General features: G+C 41.8%; 1 protein-coding gene across 4 annotated transcripts in view; it reads left to right on the top strand.

Moving 5' to 3' along the window:
• LOC139408556 (erbin-like) overlaps positions 1 to 23,102 on the top strand; it is a 118,465-nt gene that overhangs the window by 51,192 nt on the left and 44,171 nt on the right. For all 4 annotated transcript variants that reach the window (XM_071152594.1, XM_071152592.1, XM_071152593.1 and 1 more), the window contains exons 3-6: positions 5,779 to 5,976; positions 8,745 to 8,862; positions 19,687 to 19,765; positions 21,366 to 21,455. In XM_071152594.1, the coding sequence (XP_071008695.1) occupies positions 5,788 to 5,976; positions 8,745 to 8,862; positions 19,687 to 19,765; positions 21,366 to 21,455 (476 nt within the window). In that variant the 5' untranslated portion in view covers positions 5,779 to 5,787. The remainder of the gene's footprint in view (positions 1 to 5,778; positions 5,977 to 8,744; positions 8,863 to 19,686; positions 19,766 to 21,365; positions 21,456 to 23,102) is intronic.

Raw genomic sequence — 23,102 nt, 5'->3', positions numbered from 1 at the left:
TTGGATCCTTTGTTCATACCCCCCAGGACAATTGAACTGATTCCAGAGGCTGATCCAAAACATCGGCGGCAGAGAAGAGGTATTCGCAGTGGACTTCTAGTCTGACTCAGGAGTCGCGCACACCACCCACCGCTTTCGAGTATATTACTCGCTAATGTTCAGTCTCTGGATACTAAAGTTAACGAGCTCAGGGCGAGTATTTCCTTCCAGAGAGACATCAAGGATTGTAACATACTCTGTTTCACAGAAACATGGCTCTCTCTGGATATACTGTCTGAGTCCGTACAGCCAGTTGGATTCTCAGTTCATCGCACGGACAGGAATAAATATCTCTCCGGGAAGAAGAGCGAGGCTGTATGTTTTTTTATTATTTAACTACTCATGGTGTGATTGTGATAACATACAGGAACTCAAGTCCTTTAGTTCACCCGACCTAGAATACCTCACAAACAAATGCCGACCGTACTACTTTCCAAGAGAATTCTCTTCAGTTCTCAAGTATTCGTTCCGGTATTTCACTTATGGTGTACGCCCCCAGCGTATTCATCAGGAGCCTTTATTACACTACACCGGCCTTGATTGGTTGAGACGTGTGCGTCGGGGAAGGGTGTCGAGCGCAGCATCTCTGAGTCATTCAAACACCTCTTCTCACTTTTCATCAGAAAGCTTACCTCGACACGATTGCATTTTCTAGAACTAGCTAAACTGTCCACAGACATGAGCTTACAACTCGCTCGCCGGGCGCTATTCTCTGGACTGTGCGGTGGAAAATTATTAGAGGGAGGAACGAGTACAGCTGTGACATGGCTATCTCGTTCACGACCAAGTTAGCTTTACCCAAACAGTGACTAGTTATTAGCAAGCTAGCCACAAGGCTAGCTAGCTTTTGTGGTTTTACTTCAACAAGAAAAGTTTTTTACTAGCTACACAACTCTCTGTTGTTTCGGAAACGATATCCGGCCATCACACTGAGTGCCACAGTCAGGGATAACCCACTAATCGCTAGCTATCATACTAGCCTACCACGCTAGTTATTTTCTGACAGCTTAAAGCATAGTATCCAAGCAGTTGCAACAGAAACATCCCCCATCCCAAATGAGGAGAAGGTCCCGGCACGAATCAGCGCCTGTGGAAACAAGATATCGGCCAAAGACACCCACTCGGTGTGCTCCGCTTGCCATGGGCTGCAATATGCCAAGAGAGCCTTAGCCTCCCCTGGCTCCTGTCCACACTGTGCCCTCTTTACTGTGAAGAGCCTCCATCGCAGGCTAGCACTCCTGAGTCAACAGGACCCTAACATGGGGTTCGGTGACCCAGATGGCTCACCAGAGGCGATGGATATACAGTTGAAGTCAGAAGTTTACATACACCTTAGCCAAATACATTTAAACTCAGTTTTTCACAATTCCTGACATTTAATCCAAGTAAATATTCCCTGTTTTAGGTCAGTTAGGATCACCACTTTTATTTTAACAATGTGAAATGTCAGAATAATAGTAGAGAGAATGATTTATTTCAGCTTTTATTTCTTTCATCACATTCCCAGTGGATCAGAAGTTTACATACACTCAATTAGTATTTGGAAGCCTTTAAATTGTTTAACTTGGGCCAAACGTTTAAGGTAGCCTTCCACAAGCTTCCCACAATACGTTGGGTGAAGTTTGGCCCATTCCTCCTGACAGAGCTGGTGTAACTGAGTCAGCCCCAGGGTCTGCAACACCACTAAGCAAGGGGCACCACCAAGCAAGCGGCACCATGAAGACCAAGGAGCTCTCCAAACAGGTCATGGATAAAGTTGTGGAGAAGTACAGATCAGGGTTGGGTTATAAAAAAGCATCAGAAACTTTGAACATCCCACAGAGCACCATTAATTCCATTGTTAAAAAATTGAAAGAATCTGGCACCACAACAAACCTGCCTGAGAGGGCTGCCCACCAAAACTCACGGCCCAGGCAAGGAGGGCATTAATCAGAGAGGCAACAAAGAGACCAAATATAACCCTGAAGGATCTGCAAAGCTCCAAAGCAGAGATTGGAGTATCTGTCCATAGGACCACTTTAAGCCATACACTGCACAGAGCTGGGCTTTACGGAAGAGTGGCCAGAAAAATGCTATTGTATGAATAAAATAATAAGCAAACACGTTTGGTGTTCGCCAAAAGGCATGTGGGAGACTCCCCAAACATATGGAAGAAAGTACTCTGGTCATATGAGACCAAAATGGAGCTTTTTGGCCATCAAGTAAAACAATGTCTGGCGCATACCCAACACCTCTCATCACCCCGAGAACACCATCCACACAGTGAAGCATGGTGGTGGCAGAATCATGCCACTGGGATTATTTTCATCGGCAAGGACTGGGACATTGGTCAGAATTGAAGGAATGATGGATGGCAATAAATACAGGGAAATTCTTGATGGAAACCTGTTTCAGTCTTCCAGAGATTTGAGACTGGGACGGATGTTCACCTTCCAGCAGGACAATGACCCTAAGCATACTGCTAAAGCAACACTCGAGTGGTTTAAGGGGAAGCATTTAATTGTCTTGGAATGGCCTAGTTAAATCCCAGACCTCAATCCAATTGAGAATCTGTGGTATGACTTAAAGACTGCTGTACACCAGCGTAACCCATCCAATGTGAAGGAGCTGGAGCAGTTTTGCCTTGAAGAATAGTCAAAAATCCCAGTAGCTAGATGTGCCAAGCTTATGGAGACATACCCCAAGAGACTTGCAGCTGTAATTGCTGCAAAACGTGGCTCTACAAAGTATTGACTTTGGGGGGATGAATAGTTATGCACACTCAAGTTATATTTTTCTTATTTCCTGTTTGTTTTACAATGCAAAATATGTGTCATCTTCAAAGTGGTATGCATGTTGTGTAAATCAAATGATACAACCCCCCCCCCAAAAAAAAATATATATTTTAATTCCAGGCTGTAAGGCAACAAAATAGGAAAAATACCAAGTGGGTGAATACTTCCGCAAGCCACTGTATATCGTCAAATTACGTGTAAATTTATAGATTATTTCCTCCCATCACTAACACACACACACTTCCCCTCTTATATACCTGATTACTCAGGTGAGTGCGCGTGTGTGTGCACACTACAGCTGTTAATGGCTGAAAGGTTAATTGTAAATAATCCTCAGTCTGCCAATAATTGGGTCCTGACAGGCCAGTTTATCTGGAAAAACTTATTGGTAAATGATGATACGGGTAGTTTTCAGTAACAGGTCAGAGAGAGGGAGAGAAGCGAGAGTGAGTTGTGAGAGCAGGTAGAAGGAAGTATGGTGATGAGTCTCTGGGCAGTACCGACTGGTACATGGGTTCCTCGGAAACCCCGGAAATATTTGTTATCTGAGTGTTATGTAAGGCTGCGACCTCTTTACTCCAAGCCACTAACTTCACTCTGTTTAGCCCTCCGTGTTGATAGACATCAGTGGCCCAGCCAAGTGTGCGTGTGTGTGTGTGTTATGACGGATAAGAAGAGGCCCTCTTGAGACAGGTCTACTTTCACTCACTTAGGTCTTCTTGTTCCATCTTATTATAGGCTACTCTATTATTTTCTATCTTAAACTTGCATACTGGCATCCTACTTGCACTTGGTCAGTCAGTCACTCACTGGCTACGATTCTCCACCCTTCTCTCCTTTTTTTATTTCTCTCTCTTTTCTGCTCACTTTTCTCCCTGAATTATGTGGCCATTAGTGTGATTGTAGATAATCCAGTGAGGAGCGGTGGCAGTGGAAGCCTTATACAGTTTCTAACCCAGGAGATCATGGCGGGGAGCTGACAGACCCATGTCTCTACAGCTTAGAGATGGCCATGCACTAGCCCTACATCACCACACACACACGCAGACTCTGGGAATCAGACAGTCTGCGCTACGATGTGGTTCACAGCTGAAGATGAGGGGGAGGAGGAGAAAGTCATATTCTCTAAACACTCCAGTGAACAAGGCCTCCATTAACCAGAGCACATTCCATAGTGCAATACTGTACAGCCATAAAGCCCCCAGCCATAGCCAACTCTGTCCAAAGACTTATCAGACCCATAATATCTACTGTGACTCATGTGGCTCCTTTAAAATAAGCAAGTGAAGAGCGTGCCTTGAAAAAAAAAGCCATTCTTTCCAATCCTCACATTCGTTTCCTCTTGTTTTCTGTCCCTCAAGGTTGAGCAATCGAATATCCCTAGTACAATACACAATATCAGCCCTTTCATACCTGGGCTGACTTTGTTGTTCCATGACAAAAGACAATAGTCAAGGAACTGGATTCTCTGGAGGATGACTCGCATCACAATGCTGTTGGTGTTCATCCTTTGCTACAACACAATTAGGCCTATAGCCATCTGCGCTATTGAGCTGCTGAATGGGCTGCTTGCTATGCCTGCTTAAAAGTGGTGTTTCTTTGGATGCGTTCCAAGGGGAACTGCTCTCTCCTTTTTATAACAAGAGGCTCTCACAATAGCAGAGATTGCAGTAATACAGCCATTAGTGGAGGAAGGAATAGCTGAGATTTAGATTTAATATTCTGGCCTCAAAGAGCTGATGCTCTGTCGACTTTCACCTTCTAGATGTTTCTCAACCTCAGGTCCTCGGACCAGCACTGGTCCCTGAGAAGATGCTGAGCGGTCTCTCAGATGGTTAGCTGACACCAATTTAGTGCGTTCACAAGTGTTAGTTTTGATAGGCCAATAGGCCGAAGCAGACTTTCATAGAGGAAGGACACTAGCGCTCCACTCGCTGCTATTAAAAAAGCTTGAGAAACACTGAACACATGTTTGTTGTTTATCAATGCTTTGTCAGACAGCTTTTACACCTTAATGAGATGCTACAGGGATCAGTACTAGGCCTCTGACTTTTTCATAGGTTTTTGTCTTAGATAGGCGTATCTTAATGTCCTCCACTGAGTGGAGATACATTGTCACTGCACCTCAGTTAAAATAATGGGTAGTCGGGAGGCAAATCCATGAGGTATGCTTTGTTTGTCCAAATAGTACTCTTGTCTCTGGGCCGATGAGTGCCACTGCCCTACTGTGCTGTGCTGTGCTGTGGTTCTGTAGCTGTATAGGAAGTAATGTGATACTGTTGTAGAGCTTGCTTTCATTATCCAGTGATGCTTTGGACCCACATGTAAAATCTAAAGAGATTTTAAAGAGGCCCATTTATCTGTAATGAGTTTCCACACTAATCAATGCTCTGAGGGCATTGTGTTGATGAAAGCTGGCCCTTTGTTCTGGCACTGCCAATGCAACACAGTTGTAACCTGAATGAGCATGCATTGCAGATCCTGCTTACGTGTCAATATGGACACTGAGAACAAACGATTATGTAACTGCTAACAATGTAATTTATGCCAGCAATTCAAGAGGGCTGTGGTAAACAAGCTATCATAACGTATACTGCCTTAGATCCTCTTTGTAACTGGTGGTAAAACCTCTTGGACTGTTATTGAAGTGAGCAGAACCATACAACAAACTTTAAGATTATTATTATTATTATTATTTAAGATTATTATTATTTTTTTAATAAAGTTGACCTATCTACTCTCTCTAACCAACGACCTACCCACAAACCAACCTGATGTTGTGCTGCTGACCACATCTCCCTCCCTTTTAGAAAACACCCAGTCTGACTCCCCTTCCTATCTGATTACTTAACTTTGACACTTATCTCTCGCATACCTGTAGTAGCTTTAGCCCCAGGAAGCAGCAGTAGTTTACTGGCCTGTCTTGACACTGACTCTCCTCTCCTCCCCCTCTCTCGCTCTGCAGTGCCTGAGTATGTCGAGCAAGCGGAACCTGTTTGTGCGGCTGGTGCCATGCCGCTGCCTGCGGGGGGAGGAAGAGACGGTGACGTCACTAGACTACTCCCACTGCAGCCTGGAGGCAGTGCCTAAGGAGATCTTCAGCTTCGAGAAGACCCTGGAGGAGCTCTATCTGGACGCCAACCAGATTGAGGAGCTGCCCAAAGTAAGAAGCAGAGACATGCACACACACACACACACAGATGGACACACAGACCTACACGTTCATAATGGTAGCCTAGTGGTTAGCCTGGGGCGGCAGGGTAGCCTAATGGTTAGAGCGTTGGACTAGTAACCAGAAGGTTGCAAGTTAAAACCCCCGAGCTGACAAGGTACAAATCTGTCATTCTGCCCCTGAACAGGCAGTTAACCCACTGTTCCTAGGCCGTCATTGAAAATAAGAATTTGTTCTTAACTGACTTGCCTAGTAGTTAAATAAAGGTAATAAAAATAAAATAGGTTCATAATGAATTACCCATACAAATCCCTGACATTGTTTATGACTGTGTTATGTAGCTATATAATGGTATATAAACATGAACCTGTCAAAATTGCAGTAACCGCTCTCCCTGGCAAACATTGTATCTCAGTAGAGTGACATAATGAAATCAGTCCATAAGGATGAGGCTATCGGTCTTGATCAAGTTGCAGCTTCTGATTTCATTTGGGCCTTATCCTCCTGCTGCTCACAGCAACAACATTGAGTGCATTACCAAGGGATGACTGTAGTGTTTACTAGGGATGCACGGTATATCGATGAACATATTGGAATCTATATTCCATATTCCAAAGTCTAGTTTAATGCCGATGTTAAAAACCGATGTCAAAGCTACCGTGCATACCTAAATAACGTAGGTAGGTACATGACGTAATGACGCCACATAAAATGTTGCACTACTCGTGCAACACAGCATTCCTAACCTAGCCCACAATGTCTGCTGTGTGGATCGAACAGTCAACAAGTCAAGCAGTCATTTGAAAGAGTAAGAACATTTCAGCGAGACAACTCAAAGGCGAAACCCATTAAAGCCAAGATAATGGAATTCATTGCCCTTGACAATCAACCGTTCTCTGTCGTGGGTGATGTTGGCTGTCACCGACTGGTTGAGCACCGATACACACTACCAAGTGCGCTATTTTTCAGACCGAAGTTAGACAGTATTAGTGTCGATGCTAATAGCTTCACGACATACATACATATGGAACGCCGTTTGGGTCTGGCCACGAACGATGTGTTTACAGTACCGCGTTGGTAATAAAGCATTATTTGTTTGACCGCAACTTCTGGAGTTGCTAGCATTAGCTTGGTACCTAGCTAGCACCAATACAACCAGCCTGAAAACAATGACCAGTAGAAACTGCAGTTATTTTCATTATTCTTGTTTGATGATTTAGGAATCCTCGTGAGTAAGTATTAGCAAGGTTGCCACTTGTTATTTGCATATTGAAATTGAACTTCAGTTCATGAAAATAAATAGCTAGACAGCTACTTAACCCGGTTGCCGTTATAAGTAGTCAGCTACCTTCATTTGGCTAGTGACACTCGCCCGGACCGGGTTATGTGTTGTGAAGCTAGCCAATATAAGGATTAGGCACAATCGTGGAATTTGCAGTTTGCCTTCAAAATAAAAGTATGACATTGACAGTGATGCAAATTAATACAAATAGTAGAATTATGCCATACTTTTATTTTGAAGGCTAACCGCAAAGTCCACTATTGTGGCTAATCCTTATTGTGGCTAGCTTCACATAGATGGTTCCGACAACCATTAATCAAATAAGAACTGTCTTATAAATTAGGGTTATTTTAGATGATGACACCTAGCTATTTAGTTAGCTATCTAACTATAGCTACTGAAACAGATTATGTTGTGTTATTTGACACGCAAAGACCCAGACAGCCTTCCATAGAAATCCTGGTTGAGAATGAAACGACTGAACTAATGAACAACGAAACAGCACAGTAAGCAAGTAAGTGAAGGAAATAGGTTTTGATTGTGTTTTACTGGTAATGGGGACATGCGTAAATGCCAACCAAACTTTTTGGTCAGTGTAGTGTGTGTAACCTTTATTTAACTAGGCAAGTCAGTTTAGAACAAATTCTTATTTACAATGACGGCCCGGACGACACAGGACCAATTGTGCGCCGCACTATGGGACTCCCAATCACAGCTGGATGCGATACAGCCTGAATTCGAACCAGGGCTGTAGTGACGTCTCTTGCACTGAGATGCAGTGCCTTAAGCCGCTAAGTCCATGTGTGTGTGTTAGCTATTTAACTGTACTAGAATGCTTAAAAGGCGGCAATTTTTTTTTTAAATATCGGTTATCGGTATCGTTTTTTTTGCAAGGAAAATATTGGATAGTGTTTACGGAAGGTGAGAGTATGAACAGAGCCAATCAACAATGCAGCCCTGTGCTTTCCCCCACACTTAGTCAGTCTATTATTCTCTGAGTGTTTGTGACTGAGTCAGCATTTGCTGTGAATGAACTGTAGCTTTCTTTACAAACCGGACTCCTGCCTTAAGTCATACTGTGAAATCAACTTGTCTTATTCTCTCTCGCTCTCACTCTCACTCTCACTCTCTCTGTCTCTGTCTCTGTCTCTCTCTCTCTCTCTCTGTCTCTCTCTCTCTCTGTCTCTGTCTCTCTCTCTCTGTGTATCTCTCTCTGTCTCTCTCTGTCTCTCTCTGTCTCTCTCTGTCTCTCTCTGTCTCTCTCGGTCTCTCTCGGTCTCTCTCTCGCTCTCTCTCTCTCTCTCTCTCTGTCTGTCTGTCTCTCTCTCTCTCTCTCTCTCTCTGTCTGTCTGTCTGTCTGTCTGTCTCTCTCTGTCTCTCTCTCACTGTCTCTCTCTCTCTGTCTCTCTGTCTCTCTCTTATTTTTCTCTGTCTCTCTGTCTCTCTCTGTCTCTCTCTCTCTCTCTCTCATATATAGCAACTGTTCAACTGCCAGATGCTCCACCGGCTGAGCATGCCAGACAACGACCTCACGGTGCTGCCCGCGGCCATCGCCAACCTCATCAATCTCAAGGAGCTAGACGTCAGCAAGAACAGTAAGCAAAATGACCACTGAATGACTACAATGACCACTCAATACAAGAGTATGACCAGAATGACCACTCTCTCAATACAAGAGTATGACCAGAATGACCACTCTCTCAATGCAAGAGTATGACCAGCATGACCACTCTCTCAATGCAAGAGTATGACCAGCATGACCACTCTCTCAATGCAAGAGTATGACCAGAATGACCACTCTCTCAATACAAGAGTATGACCAGAATGGTTTTGTTGTGCACTTTTAAGAGTTGCAGTCTACCCCTTTTCCCTTTTAAAGTTGACAATGCCTTGTCAGGGCAAACATAGAATCAAATAACATTTTATTGGTCACATACACATGGTTAGCAGATGTTATAGCGAGTGTACGAAATGCTTATGCATCTAGATCCGACAGTGCAGCAGTATCTAACAGGTCATTTCTAAGAATTCTACAGCAAAGCCTAATTCCTAACACATTCAACAACAAAACCTAATACACACAGTCTAGTAAAAGAATGGGGTGAGAATTTATAAGTATAAAATATATGGATGAGCAGTGACAGAGCAGCTAAGATGCAATAGAGAGTAAAGAATAGATAGTGAAGGATACAGTATATACATATGAGCTGTGTAATGCGAGATATGTAAACCTTCTTAAAGTGGCATTATTAAAGTGACTGGTGTTCCATTTATTAAAATGGCCAATGATATCAAGTCTGTAGGTAGGCAGCCGCCTCTCTGTGCTAGTGGTGGCTGTTTAACAATCTGATGGCCTTGAGATAGAAGCTGTTTTTCAATCTCTCTGTCCCAGCTCTAAAGCACCTGTACTGACCTCACCTTCTGGATGGAAGCGGGGTGAACAGGTAGTGGCTCGGGTGGTTATTGTCCTTGATGATGTTGTAGGTGTCCTGGAGGGCAAGTAGTTTGCCCCTGGTGATGCGTTGTGCAGAACGCACCACCGTCTGGAGAACCTTCTGGTTGTGGGCGGTGCAGTTGCCGTACCAGGCGGTGATACAGCCCAACAGGATGCTCTCAATTGTGCACCTGTAAATGTTAATGTTTCAGCCTTCTGAGGTTGAAGAGGTGCTGTTGCGCCTTCTTCACCACACTGTCTGTGTGCGTGGACCATTTCAGTTTGTCGGTGATATGTACACCGAGGAACTTAAAACTTTCCACCTTTTCCACTGCTGTCCTGTCGATGTGGATAGGGGGGTGCTCCCTTTGCTGTTTCCTGAAGTCCACGATCATCTCTTTTGTTTTGCTGACATTGAGTGAAAGGTTATTTTCTTGACACCACACTCCGTGTGCCCTCACCTCCTCCCTGTAGGCTGTCTCGTTGTTGTTGGTACTCAAGCCTACCACTCTAGTGTCGTCTGCAAACTGTCAGATTGTCAGAGATTAATGGTTCAGTAATAGTTCAAGACTGTTCCACCGTCTCTGGCCTAGTCTCACGTGCCAGACAAAGAGAGCAGACAATTCATGCCAGAATGAAGTGGAAAAGCCCTGCACTTGGATTCTCAAAGTGTGTTTTAAGTCTTTTCAAGTACCTATCTGCAGTGGGATGTTCCGTCTATTTAACTAATTGCACCTTACTCTCCATCTTGTTGTCAATGGAAATGACTGAAACATAAAAAAATTGTTTCGATTAAATTATTTAAAAAGTATCCCTGCATCGGTTACACAAACTCTCCAATCTCACGTTGAGATGATTTAAAACAAAGAAAATCTAGTGCCAATACCACACAAAAGTACTGTTTCACCATACCTTGATTTAAACACAATAGTAGATCACACAGCTGACAAACCCTTATGTAATAAACTAAGGAAGTCAAGACAGGACAAGTCAGATTTCAAAATAAATACTGTATGCTAGAATACCTAGGCCTTGCACTACCATAAAACAACTATGGCCAAATCTCAGATGACACCATAGACCATGTATAGTATAATGTAGGGATTTGCACAGTAATTCAAATACCCAAACAAACGTTAGCATTCGAATACTTGCGTGAGTATTCATTTTTGAAAGAAAATACATTTTAAGCCTATTTTAACATTTTAAAACTGAAAATGTTAGTAAATTAAAATATCCATGTGACATTGTTACATAGAAGTATATACTATGACATTTCAAATTATTAACTTAATAAAACAACAAACCTATCAATGTAGTTTTTATGATGTGCACGGTGCGGCACTTAAAAAAGACAGGTCTGGTAAAAATAACTTGTTTTTTAAACTACAGAAAAATAGTGCATGCATGTGTTCACCCCCTTTGCTATAAAGCCCCTAAATAAGATCTGGTGCAACCAATTACCTTCAGAAGTCACACAATTAGTTAGATTACACACAGGTGTACTTTATTTATGTATCACATGATCTGTCACATGATCTCAGTAAATATACACCTGTTCTGAAAGGCCCCAGGGTCTGCAACACCACTAAGCAAGAGGCACCACCAAGCAAGTGGCACCATGAAGACCAAGGAGCTCTCCAAACAGGTAATGGATAAAGTTGTGGAGAAGTACAGATCAGGGTTGGGTTATAAAAAAGTATCAGAAACTTTGAACATCCCACGGAGCACCATTAAATCCATTATAAAAAAATGGAAAGAATATGGCACCACAACAAACCTGCCAAGAGAGGGCCGCCCACCAAAACTCATGTACCAGGCAAGGAGGCATTAATCACAGATGCAACAAAGAGACCAAAGTTAACCCTGGAGGAGCTGCAAAGCTCCACAGCGGAAATTGGAGTATCTGTCCATAGGACCACTTTAAGCCGTACACTCTTTACGGCTTTACGGAAGAGTGGCCAGAAAAAAAGCCATTGCATGAAGAAAATAATAAGCAAACGTTTGGTGTTTGCCAAAAGGCATGTGGGAGACTCCCCAAACATATGGAAGAAGGTACTCTGGTCAGATGAGACCAACATTTAGCTTTTTGGCCATCAAGGAAAACACTGTGTCTGGCACAAACCCAACACCTCTCATCACCTGAGAACACCATCCACACAGTGAAGCATGGTGGTGGCAGCATCATGCCACGGGATGTTTTTCATTGGCAGGGACTGGGAAACTGGTCAGAATTGAAGGAATGATGGATGGCACTAAATACAGGGAGATTCTTGACGGAAACCTGTTTCAGTCTTCCAGAGATTTGAGACTGGGACGGATGTTCACCTTCCAGCAGGACAATGACCCTAAGCATACTGCTAAAGCAACACTCGAGTGGTTTAAGGGGAAGCATTTAAATGTCTTGGAAGGGCCTAGTTAAATCCCAGACCTCAATTAAATTGAGAAACTGTGGTATGACATAAAGATTGCTGTACACCAGCAGGAACCCATCCAACTTAAAGGAGCTGGAGCAGTTTTGCCTTGAAGAATGGGCAAAGATTCCAGTGGCTAGATGTGCCAAGCTTATGGAGACATATCCCAAGAGACTTGAAGCTGTAATTGCTGCAAAAGGTCGCTCGACAAAGTATTGACTTTGGGGAGGTGAATAATTGTACGCTCAAGTCTTGTTTTTTTATTTTCTAATTTCTTGTTTGTTTCACAATAAAAAATATTTTGCATCTTCAAAGTGGTATGCATGTTGTGTAAATCAAATGATACAAACCCCCAAAAAATCTATTTTAATTCCAGATTGTAAGGCAACAAAATAGGAAAAATGCCAAGGGGATGAGTACTCTCGCAAGGCACTATATGTGTATCACTGAGAGTTCACACTGAAGCATTGCAAGATGGAATAAAATTTAGGAATTTAAAGTTAGCGAAATGAGGAGTTTTGTTGTTGTTTTCTGAATGGGTTTGTGGAGAAAGCACAGCATGTGGCCTAAATTAGCCTAGCTAACTATAGCTGACTAGCTTCTTTAGTCTACTCCAGTCAAGACAGGCACTGTTATATGGGATGATAAATAACATTGTGGCTGCTACAAGTTAGCTAGTCTTGGCATCGCTTTCTCCCTTCGTCTGCTCACTACACACACCGCTCTCAGCCATCCGCAGCTTCAGCAATAGTGCACCAGCCTCTTCAGATATCCCAGCTCTGCAGATTTTGCTGCGAAGAGACATCATTAGTCATTAGATCATTTATTTTCGTACTGTCCATATGTAGCTTGTTTTTGGTCTTGTGTTCAGGAATGGCTGAAGAATTAATAAATTTACCTGGGGTTAACTCTGCAAATAACACTGCTGGGTGATCTAAAAAGTCATAGTCAATCGATCAATAATATAATATTTTTAGCAAAAAAATGTAATTTACAATCTGTAGACACAATGACAATAGAAAGGTTCAGAACTTTTGTGAAACATTAGAGCACAATTGAACTATATATGGCAAATATAAATCAGAACTGAATGGTGTTCAGAGATATCGTAGCTGGGAGGGGTTAAGGGGAGCTGAAGTGTGGCACAAAAAATAACAAAAAACAAGATAACTAATGTCAAATGTACTGTGTCTGTAAAATGTATATAGGTTCAGAACTTTTGTGAAACATCACAGCACAGTTGAAAAAATATGGCAAATGGACATCAAAGCTGGATGGTCTTCAGAGATAGAGAGGATGGGTTGAGGGTAGCAAAATGATGGGACTAAAAACAAACAAAATATAGCTAATATACTGTTTCCGTAAAATGTATATAGTATAGTAGTACAGTGCATTCGAAAGTATTCAGACCCCCTCATATTCATCCCCACAGCATGACACTGCCACCACCATGCTTCACTGTAGGGATGGTGCCAGATTTCCTCCAGATGTGACTCTTGGTATTCAGGCCAAAGAGTTCAATCTTGGTTTCATCAGACCAGAGAATCTCCTTTAGGAGATTTTGACAAACTCCAAGCGGGCTGTCATGTGCCTTTTACTGATGAGTGGCTTCCATCTGGAAATTCTACCGTAAATGCCTCATCGTTGGAGTGCTGCAGAGATGGTTGTCCTTCTGGAAGGTTGTCCCATCTCCACAGAGGAACTCTGGAGCTCTGTCAGTGACCATCGGGTTCTTGGTCACCTCCATGACCAAGGCCCTTCTCCCCTGATTGATCATTTTGGCAGCGTGGCCAGCTCTAGGAAGAGTCTTGGTGGTACCAAACTTCTTCCGTTTAAGAATGATGGAGGCCACTGTGGGGACCTTCAATACTGCAGAAATGTTTTGCTACCCTTCCCCAGATCTGTGCCTCCACACAATCCTGTCTCAAAGCTTTATTGACAATTCCTTCAACCTCGTGGCTTGGTTTTTGCTCTGTAATGCACTGTCAACTGTTGGACCTTATATAGACAGGTGTGTGCCTTTCCAAATCATGTCCTATCAATTTAATTTACCACAGATGGACTCCAATCAATTTGTAGTAACATCTCAAGGATGATCAATGGAAACAGGATGTGCCTGAGCTCAATTTCAAGTCTCATAGCAAAGGGTCTGAATATTTATGTAAATATGGTATTTCTGTTTTTTCTTTTTTATACATTTGCAAAAAAAAATCAAAAAACCTGTTTTTTATTTTTTATTATGGGTTATCGTGTGTAGATTGATGAGGAAAATGTTTTATTTAATCCCATTTAGAATAAGGCTGTAATGTAACAAAATGTGGAAAAGGTCAAGGGGTCTGAATACTTTCTGAATGCACTGTATAAGCTGGAAGTAGAAGCCTAAGTGTTGTTGTCCATAAGTTTATTCCAGTTAGGGGAGGGGTGGTAGCGTTAAGGAAAAATAATAAAGGAAAATGTATATCTTTTTAAAATATATATATTTAAAATAATATATTTTTATAAAATAAATATATATGGGGTATTGGAAATGATGCAGACAATTACACTGATAGAATCCACAATCTATTTGCAATATTAAAGCTGATCCACCCCCGGAAAAAAATCTAATTGGGCACCAGCCTCCCTCGTGCAGCAGTGCTCAGTTTAAAAACATACGGAGAAATAAAAATACATGTATTTCGAATATCCGGATATCCAAAAAATTAATGATATTATTCGAATGGTGAGATCATTTCAAACCCCGGTCCCAAATATAATGTGCTACATTTGAATACAACTGGAGGCCCGCGAGTTACTTTATTTTACCCCCCAAGTTTTTATATTGGGCATAAAAAACTAAAAACACCAGAAAATCAGCTCCAGGTGATTTTAATTTTGGAAATCTGTTCCAAAGTATTCCCATGAATAATAGAGAGATATGTGATCGTATACAAATGTATGGATTGTTTGAAATTACTATATTTTAGTCAAATATTTAATCTGTTTGGGCTTCTTGCGGTTAATTTGCAGTCTACAAATGATTTGGAATTATGTTCTGCTCTCCTGGCCATCCACTCAATAATAAATCAGCCAGTGGTTGAATCTAGTTGATGATCCCTAGAAGGAGGGTGTCATTTGAGACTGAGCCAGTCCTAGCTAACTGTGAATGAAGCTCCCCAGAGCGGTCTCTCACCCCCAGTCTAATGGAAGAGCTGCTCTCTGCTAGTTGTCAGTGTGAGAGAAAGCACATGTATGTGTGTGTGGACAGCTACTACATTGATCAAATGGGATTTTCACCAAATAAGGGTTTACAGACATTCTCTAAGCTAGATTCTAAAACTGCAGAGTAGCATGGCCAGGCATTTACTATTGAGTGAAGTTTTTTTTTTTGTACATTTTGTTCACTTCATCTTGCTAATGTAAATGGAGAAATAAATATCAGATATCCGAAAACCACTAGAACGTTACCACTGCTGTGTGAGTAAAATGTAATGTCATATAGGCCTAGCAAACAATTCCAAAATAATCAGACACCTGTTCATTTGGGCACTGTTGAATTCGATTTTTAAAGAATTGTGCAAAAGTCAGGTCCCTTCAGATTGCTGTGCTTGTAGACGTTGCCTCGTACTGCCTTTATTACAATTATTACATCCTCTCTGATGGAGACCAAGACGACTTGTTCCCTGGGAAGGATCAGAGTCCAGGCTCAGTACAGCTGAGTGGCACGCACACACACACTCACACAAACACAATTTTCTGTTCTACCGCTCCAGGGCACTGAGTGACACAGACAGCCAAAGAAGTAGCAAAGAAAGAAAGGAATACATCTGACTCTGATCTTTAGTCGAGGCGAAACCATATCGTTTGTTGTTCTCCACTTGGTTTGTCGTGCCCATCCACATCAGTAATGTCCGTACCAGGCTAATCGAACCAAGAGTTTGGAAGGTCTGGGGAGTTTTTAGTGACTTAAGTCTGCGTCTCTTTACTTTTATAGAAGCTTACCCTCCTTCACCGGTACTCAGGGCTAAGTGTTGTGAACACAAAACAAAGTAAGTGGAAATTAATCTTGAGACTTGCTCACAACCCGCCCCCTGTGGTTGAGCGGCTGTTTTGGTGAGAACTCCCAGACACTCTTTCAACTTCTGTCTGCTAATAGGTCACCTCTTAGAGCACTCAGCTCGGAGGTTGTTTACAGAGGAAAGGTGCAGCCCAGGAGCTCTAACACACATTCATCTACACACAAAGAATAATGACCAAGCGAAAACAGGTTTTTAGACATTTTTGCACAAAAAAAATAATAATACATACAGTTGAAGTCGTAAGTTTACATACACTTACGTTGGAGTCATTAAAACTAGTTTTTCAACCACTCCACAAATTTCTTGTTAACAAACTATATTTTTTGGCAAGTCGGTTAGGACATCTACTTTGTGCATGACACAAGTAATTTTTCCAACAATTGTTTACAGACAGATTATTTCACTTATAATTCACCAAGTTGCCAGTGCCTTTAAACAGCTTGAAAAATTCCAGAAAATTATGTCATGGCTTTAGAAGCTTCTGATAGGCAAATTCACATAATTTGAATCAATTGTGAAGTACCTGTGGATGTATTTCAAGGCCTACCTTCAAACTCAGTGCCACTTTGCTTGACATCATTGGAAAATCAAACGAAAACAGCCAAGACCTCAGAAAAAATATTGTAGACCTCCACAAGTCTGGTTCATCCTTGGGAGCAATTTCCAAATGCCTGTACAAACAATAGTGCGCAAGTATAAACACAATGGGACCACGCAGCCGTCATACCGCTCAGGAAGGAGACGCGTTCTGTCTCTTAGAGATGAACGTATTCTGATGCGAAAAGTTCAAATCAATCCCAGAATAACAGCTAAGGACCTTGTGAAGATGCTGGAAGAAATAGGTACAAAAGTATCTATATCCACAGTAAAACGAGTCCCATGTCGACATAACCTGAAAGGCCGCTCAGCAAGGAAGAAACCACTGCTCCAAAACCGCCATAAAAAAGCCAGACTACGGTTTGCAACTGCACATGGAGACAAAAATCGTACTTTTTGGAGAAATGTCCTCTGGTCTGATGAAACAAAAATAGAACTCTTTGGCCATAATGGCCATCGTTATGTTTGGAGGAAAAAGGGGGAGGCTTGCAAGCCGAAGAACATCATCCCAACCGTAAAGCACGGGGGTGGCAGCATCATGTTGTGGGGGTGATTTGCTGCAGGAGGGACTGGTGCACTTCACAAAATAGATGGCATCATGAGGTAGGAAAATGATGTGGATATATTGAAGCAACATCTCAAGACATCAGTCAGGAAGTTAAAGCTTGGTTGCAAATGGGTCTTCCAAGTGGACAATGACCCCAAGCATACTTCCAAAGTTGTGGCAAAATGGCTTAAGGACAACAAAGTCAAGGTATTGGAGTGGCCATCACAAAGCCCTGACCTCAATCCTATAGAAAATGGGTGGGCAGAACTGAAAAAGCATGTGCGAGCAAGGAGGCCTACAAACCTGACTCAGTTACACCATCTCTGTCAGAATGAATGGGCCAAAATTCACCCAACGTATTGTGGGAAGCTTGTGGAAGGCTACCCAAAACGTTTGACCCAAGTTAAACAATTTAAAGGCAATGCTACCAAATACTAATTGAGTGTATGTAAACTTCTGACCCACTGGGAATGTGATGAAAGAAATAAAAGCTGAAATAAATCATTCTCTCTACTATTATTCTGACATTTCACATTCTTAAAATAAAGTGGTGATCCTAACTGACCTAAGTCAGAGCAAAAACCAAGCCATGAGGTCGAAGGAATTGTCCGTAGAGCTCCGAGACTCAATTGTGTCAAGGCACAGATCTGGGGAAGGATACCAAAACCTTTCTGCAGCATTAAAGGTCCTCAAGAACACAGTGGCCTCCATTCTTAAATGGAAGACGTTTGGAACCACCAAGACTCTTCCTAGAGCTGGCTGCCTGGCCAAACTGAGCAATCGGGAGAGAAGGGCCTTGGTCAGGGAGGTGACCAAGAATCCAATGGTCACTCTGACAGAGCTCCAGAGTTCCTCTGTGGAAATGGGAGAACCTACTAGAAGGACAACCATCTCTGCAGCACTCCACCAATCAGGCCTTTATGGTAGAGCGCCCAGACGGAAGCCACTCCTTAGTAACAGGCACATGACAGCTTGCTTGGAGTTTGCTAAAAGGCACTTGAAGGACTCTCAGACCATGAGATACAAGATTCTCTGGTCTGATGAAACCAAGATTGAACTCTTTGGCCTGAATGCCAAGCGTCACGTCTGGAGGAAACCTGGCACCATTCATGACCTGGCCAGAACCATCCCTACAGTTAAGCATGGTGGTGGCAGCATCGTGCTGTGGGGATGTTTTTCAGAGGCAGGGACTGGAAGACTAGTCAGAATCGAGGGAAAGATGAACAGAGCAAAGTACAGAGAGATCCTTAATAAAAACCTACTCCAGAGTGCTCTAGATATCAGACTGGGGTGAAGGTTCACCTTCCAACAGGAGTGGTTTCGGGACAAGTCTCTGAATGTCCTTGAGTGGCCTAGCCAGAGCCCTGACTTGATCCCGATCAAACATCTCTGGAGAGACCTGAAAATAGCTGTGCAGTGATGCTCCTGATCCAACCTGACAGAGCTTGAAAGGATCTGCAGAGAAGAATGGGAGAAACTTCCAAATACAGGTGTGCCAAGCTTGTAGCGTCATACCCAAGAAGACTCGAGGCTGTAATCGCTGCCAACGGTGTTTCAACAAAGTATTGAGTAAAGGGTCTGAATACTTATGTAAATTTGATTTTTAAGTTTTTTTATTTATAATACATTTTCAAATATGTCTAAAACCTGTTTTTGCTTTGTCATTATGGGGTATGGTGTGTAGATTGATGAGGGGAAAAAACTATTTCATCCATTTAAGAATAAGGCTGTAATGTAACAAAATGTTTAAAAGGTGAAGGGGTCTGAATACTTTCCGAATGCACTGTATATGTTCACAGAGCTCTCCTGCTGTAGAAAAGCTCTCGGACATGCTCTCATTATCCCCTTTACATATTATTTGTCATTGTCATTTTCTTGTCACTTCATCCTTTTGTTTTCTTACTTTTTGATCCTCTGTCCACCACTTATTGAATCCTCCTGCTTTACAAAGATTGGGGACAATCTTTGAAATTGGAGGCCTAAATGGTCAATTATGGTGTACAGAACTGTATGTTCTTTGTGTTAACGCATTACATGTAGGTTCTCATCAGTATATAATTAAACAAGATCTATATGTTAGCCTACTACCTTTTGATAAACATTAGGCCTAATTACGTACCTTCATATATATGCTACTGTAGAAGCCATAGATCATCCAGTTTAATAAGAAAGCTGGGGTTGAATGTGGGACATGGAATAGATTAAGTAAGTTATACAATTTAGAGTTGATATTGCTCTTTGATCTAGGAGATATGAAGATGTTTCATCTTGCTTTGTGGCATATCCCCCAGGAATGGTAACACATGTTTAAATAATTAAACGGCTTATATGTTGACATGCTGTAATTGTACATCTGGTTTATGTTCTAGGTATCCAGGAGTTTCCAGAAAATATCAAGAACTGCAAAGTCCTGGCTATTGTTGAAGCAAGTGTGAATCCCATCTCCAAGTAAGTTTGGTACAAGTTATTTGAAGTCACACCTGTATATTTAGCTACACATGCATAGGGTACGACTCTGCCTTGGTATGTTAAACCCCTAAGGCTAGACCATTCACTAAATGGTGATTATATTGTTCTCACGGATCTATGCGGCAATCTTACCTAAATGTTTTCTCTCTAATCGCTCTTGCCAAATAGGATTTTAATTTGAGCTGTTGATACCACTGACAATGAGTAAAGATCATATTCAAACCAAGATGTATTGAACAAGGATAATGCTTGGGAACTATAAACAGTTGGCAGACATTCACTTTCTTTTCATTACAAAGATCAGATTTACGCTATTGTTCCCAAAGGGAAAATTGTCTTGGACACGCAGTACTTTTTGTTTGGCTCCTGTGCCATACTTAGCCTAGAATTGATATCATAATTCCTCTCTTTTTACGATGCTAAACTTAAAGGCCCAGTGTGGTCAAAAACATGATTTGCCTGTGTTTTATATATATTTCCACACTGAGGTTGGAATAATACTGTGAAATTTAGAAAATTATGATAATGCCCTTTTAGTGTAAGAACTGTTTGAAAAGACAACTTTAAATTTCAGCCTGTTTTGGTGGGATGCCATTTTTGTCACGCCCTGGTCGAGGTATTTTGTGTTTATCTTCATTTATTTGGTCAGGCCAGGGTGTGGCATGGGTTTTTGTATGTGGTGTGTTTTGTCCTGGGGTTTTGTTAGGTATTGGGTTTGTGGTTTAGTGGGGTTCTCTAGCAAAGTCTATGGCTGTCTGAATTGGTTCTCAATCAGAGGCAGGTGATTATCGTTGTCTCTGATTGGGAGCCATATTTAGTCAGCCATATTCTTTGAGTGTTTCGTGGGTGATTGTTCCTGTCTCTGTGTTTACAAGATGGGCTGTATAGGTTTTCGCGTTACGTTTGTTGTTTTGTATTTTGTTCGTTTGTTCTTCTTCATTAAAGAACATGAGTAACCACCACGCTGCATTTTGGTCCGCTCCTCCTTCTACAGACGAACGCCGTTACAATTTTGGCCTGCCTGGTGACATTAATTCATTTATAGACCAATAAGAAAGCGAGTTCCAAACCTCTTTGCCAATAACAGCTAGCTTTCGGTTTTCTCTCTCCTAAGAAGCTATTTTTGTGTCTTTTTGACCATTTTTTATTTAAAATAATCACAGTAAGGTACTTAATGTTCCCCATAAATTATTTGATATTGATATAAAAACGGCTGCATTGGGCATTTAACACCCTCAGCGGGCAAGGTAATAAACCGATGCAACTGGTTTTCATGGGAAATGGAAAGAGCCTGTGACGTTACTTCCGCTTATGGACGTTAACAAGGCGACACCCCATCTTAACTCCTCCACATTTATGGATTGGTTCGAAAGTGCAGAAGAGAACCTTCCCCTGACCAGTTTTATTTTTTCTCTTCAGGATCAGAAAGAATCGCCGCTCATGCGTTTATTTTACGCCTGCTCTGTTAATTAGACCTTTAATTACACCGATTGCTTCAGTATAGATTTTTGTCTGTCTCCTTGATGATGTTAGTGATGAGGCTAGTAATCTGACCATGTTGCTCCTGTCTCCCCTGCAGGCTCCCAGAGGGTTTCACCCAGCTCCTCAGCCTGACACAGCTCTACCTGAATGACGCCTTCCTCGAGTTCCTACCAGCCAGCTTTGGCAGGTAAGATGTCAGACAATCTATCAAACACAATTCATATATATGAAATATGAATACAAATAAATATTCGTATACAGATATTTTGTACAACCACCATTACCCAGGCCTAAACCCTCATAGAGCAAACCTCAAAACAAATACTCTGTATTTGTTGGCCTATTTGTACATGCAAGGAAGCAGGCAGGTATTGAAAATGTGGGCATGGGGTATAATGATATCTCCTCGGGTCAGTAAGAATAGCACGATCAGGTACTGTAGGTAATTTCCTCGAGACAGGAAGTCTTACAGTGATGTTGGAATGTCAGGCATGAATCTCATCTTCCTTATCTCATCTTCAGAGTAGGGGAGCTTAACCTCCCCATGGAAATGCTTTAAACTGGGAAAAGCCTGAAGTCGGGAGAGTGTGTGTTCGTGTGTGCGTGACATTGCAGTGTGACATTATAAGTCAGAGGAACCAGTGTGTGAATGCAATGTGAAGTGAAAGTTTGAGATAAAATCAACTGCTACAACCATTTTTTCCACCAATTGCTTCAACTCCCACCATGGCCTAAAATGAACACCCACTAAATGCAGGTAGATTTTGGCATTGGCTGGTAAGAATGTATATCTAATTCAGAAGCCAAGTTGGCAGGTGGTCACACTCAGGGCTCTATAGTGCCAGCATGTATTAAAATAGTCAAAAGTCAAGTATAGACACACGTGCGAGTTGTGCTTTATAGCTAAATAAATGCTGCAGTAGCTGTTTTCAAAGTATTTCTGCCATTTAGTTTCATATCTTGTAATGCACAAAGAAATATGAATCATAACCTCATCCCACCTTGCGAAGCAGCACAGCCTGGCTGGGGCACAGTGCACACTGTGAGTGAATGCTGAAAGTTTTGTTTTTAGAAGCCATGCGCACAGGCATAAAATTGTCTAACTACTAATGTAAGACTTTATCCTGGTGTTTCTCTATATATTTGGATTGTTTTGTTCACAAGTTAGGTTGTTTTTAAATGCTTGAGTTTGCTTCCACTACTGCCGAAGAGCAAGACCTCATTGGCCTCTACTAGTCAGATTCTCACAGCCACACATGAAGACTTGAGTGGCCCAGTTACCATGGTAACCTTAAAGGGGCACATTTTAAAGGGGAACATTTTTGTCCCATCTGTGATATTTTGATTTGACTCGGGTCACAAAATATTAAATTGAGCAATATACCATATTACTTCTTACTAGTATTGCATCCCTTGTTTTGGAAACATTACTAAGCATGCCATTCTGTTTTGTTTTGTGTTTTTTTCTGTAATTAATGCAGAAAAAATATTTGGTCTGACTTTAGGCCCTGAATCCCACTCCTGACTCCCACATACTCCATTACATCTCCCCTGTCTCTATAGACTCACTTTTTATTATATGATGGTTCTCTCTCGTGGTAAAGGTCACAACTTTATTTAAACCATAGTATTTATGTCATTGAAAATAAGAATTTGATCTTAACTAACTTGCCTAGTTAAATAAAGGTAAAAAATATATATATATTTTTTAAATACGGTAGAGTGCGTATACATAAATCGTCTGGCAGGAAACCATGCTACTGACCTTATGTAGCTTTTTCTTGGGCTCAATTTCCCCACGTTATGGCTGAATCACGAATGGGTTTCAAACTAG

Source organism: Oncorhynchus clarkii, chromosome 5, assembly GCF_045791955.1.
Source record: "Oncorhynchus clarkii lewisi isolate Uvic-CL-2024 chromosome 5, UVic_Ocla_1.0, whole genome shotgun sequence".
Lineage (NCBI taxonomy): Eukaryota > Metazoa > Chordata > Actinopteri > Salmoniformes > Salmonidae > Oncorhynchus > Oncorhynchus clarkii.
Note: the sequence above shows the minus strand (reverse complement) of the source record. Positions and strands in the feature narration are given on the sequence as shown.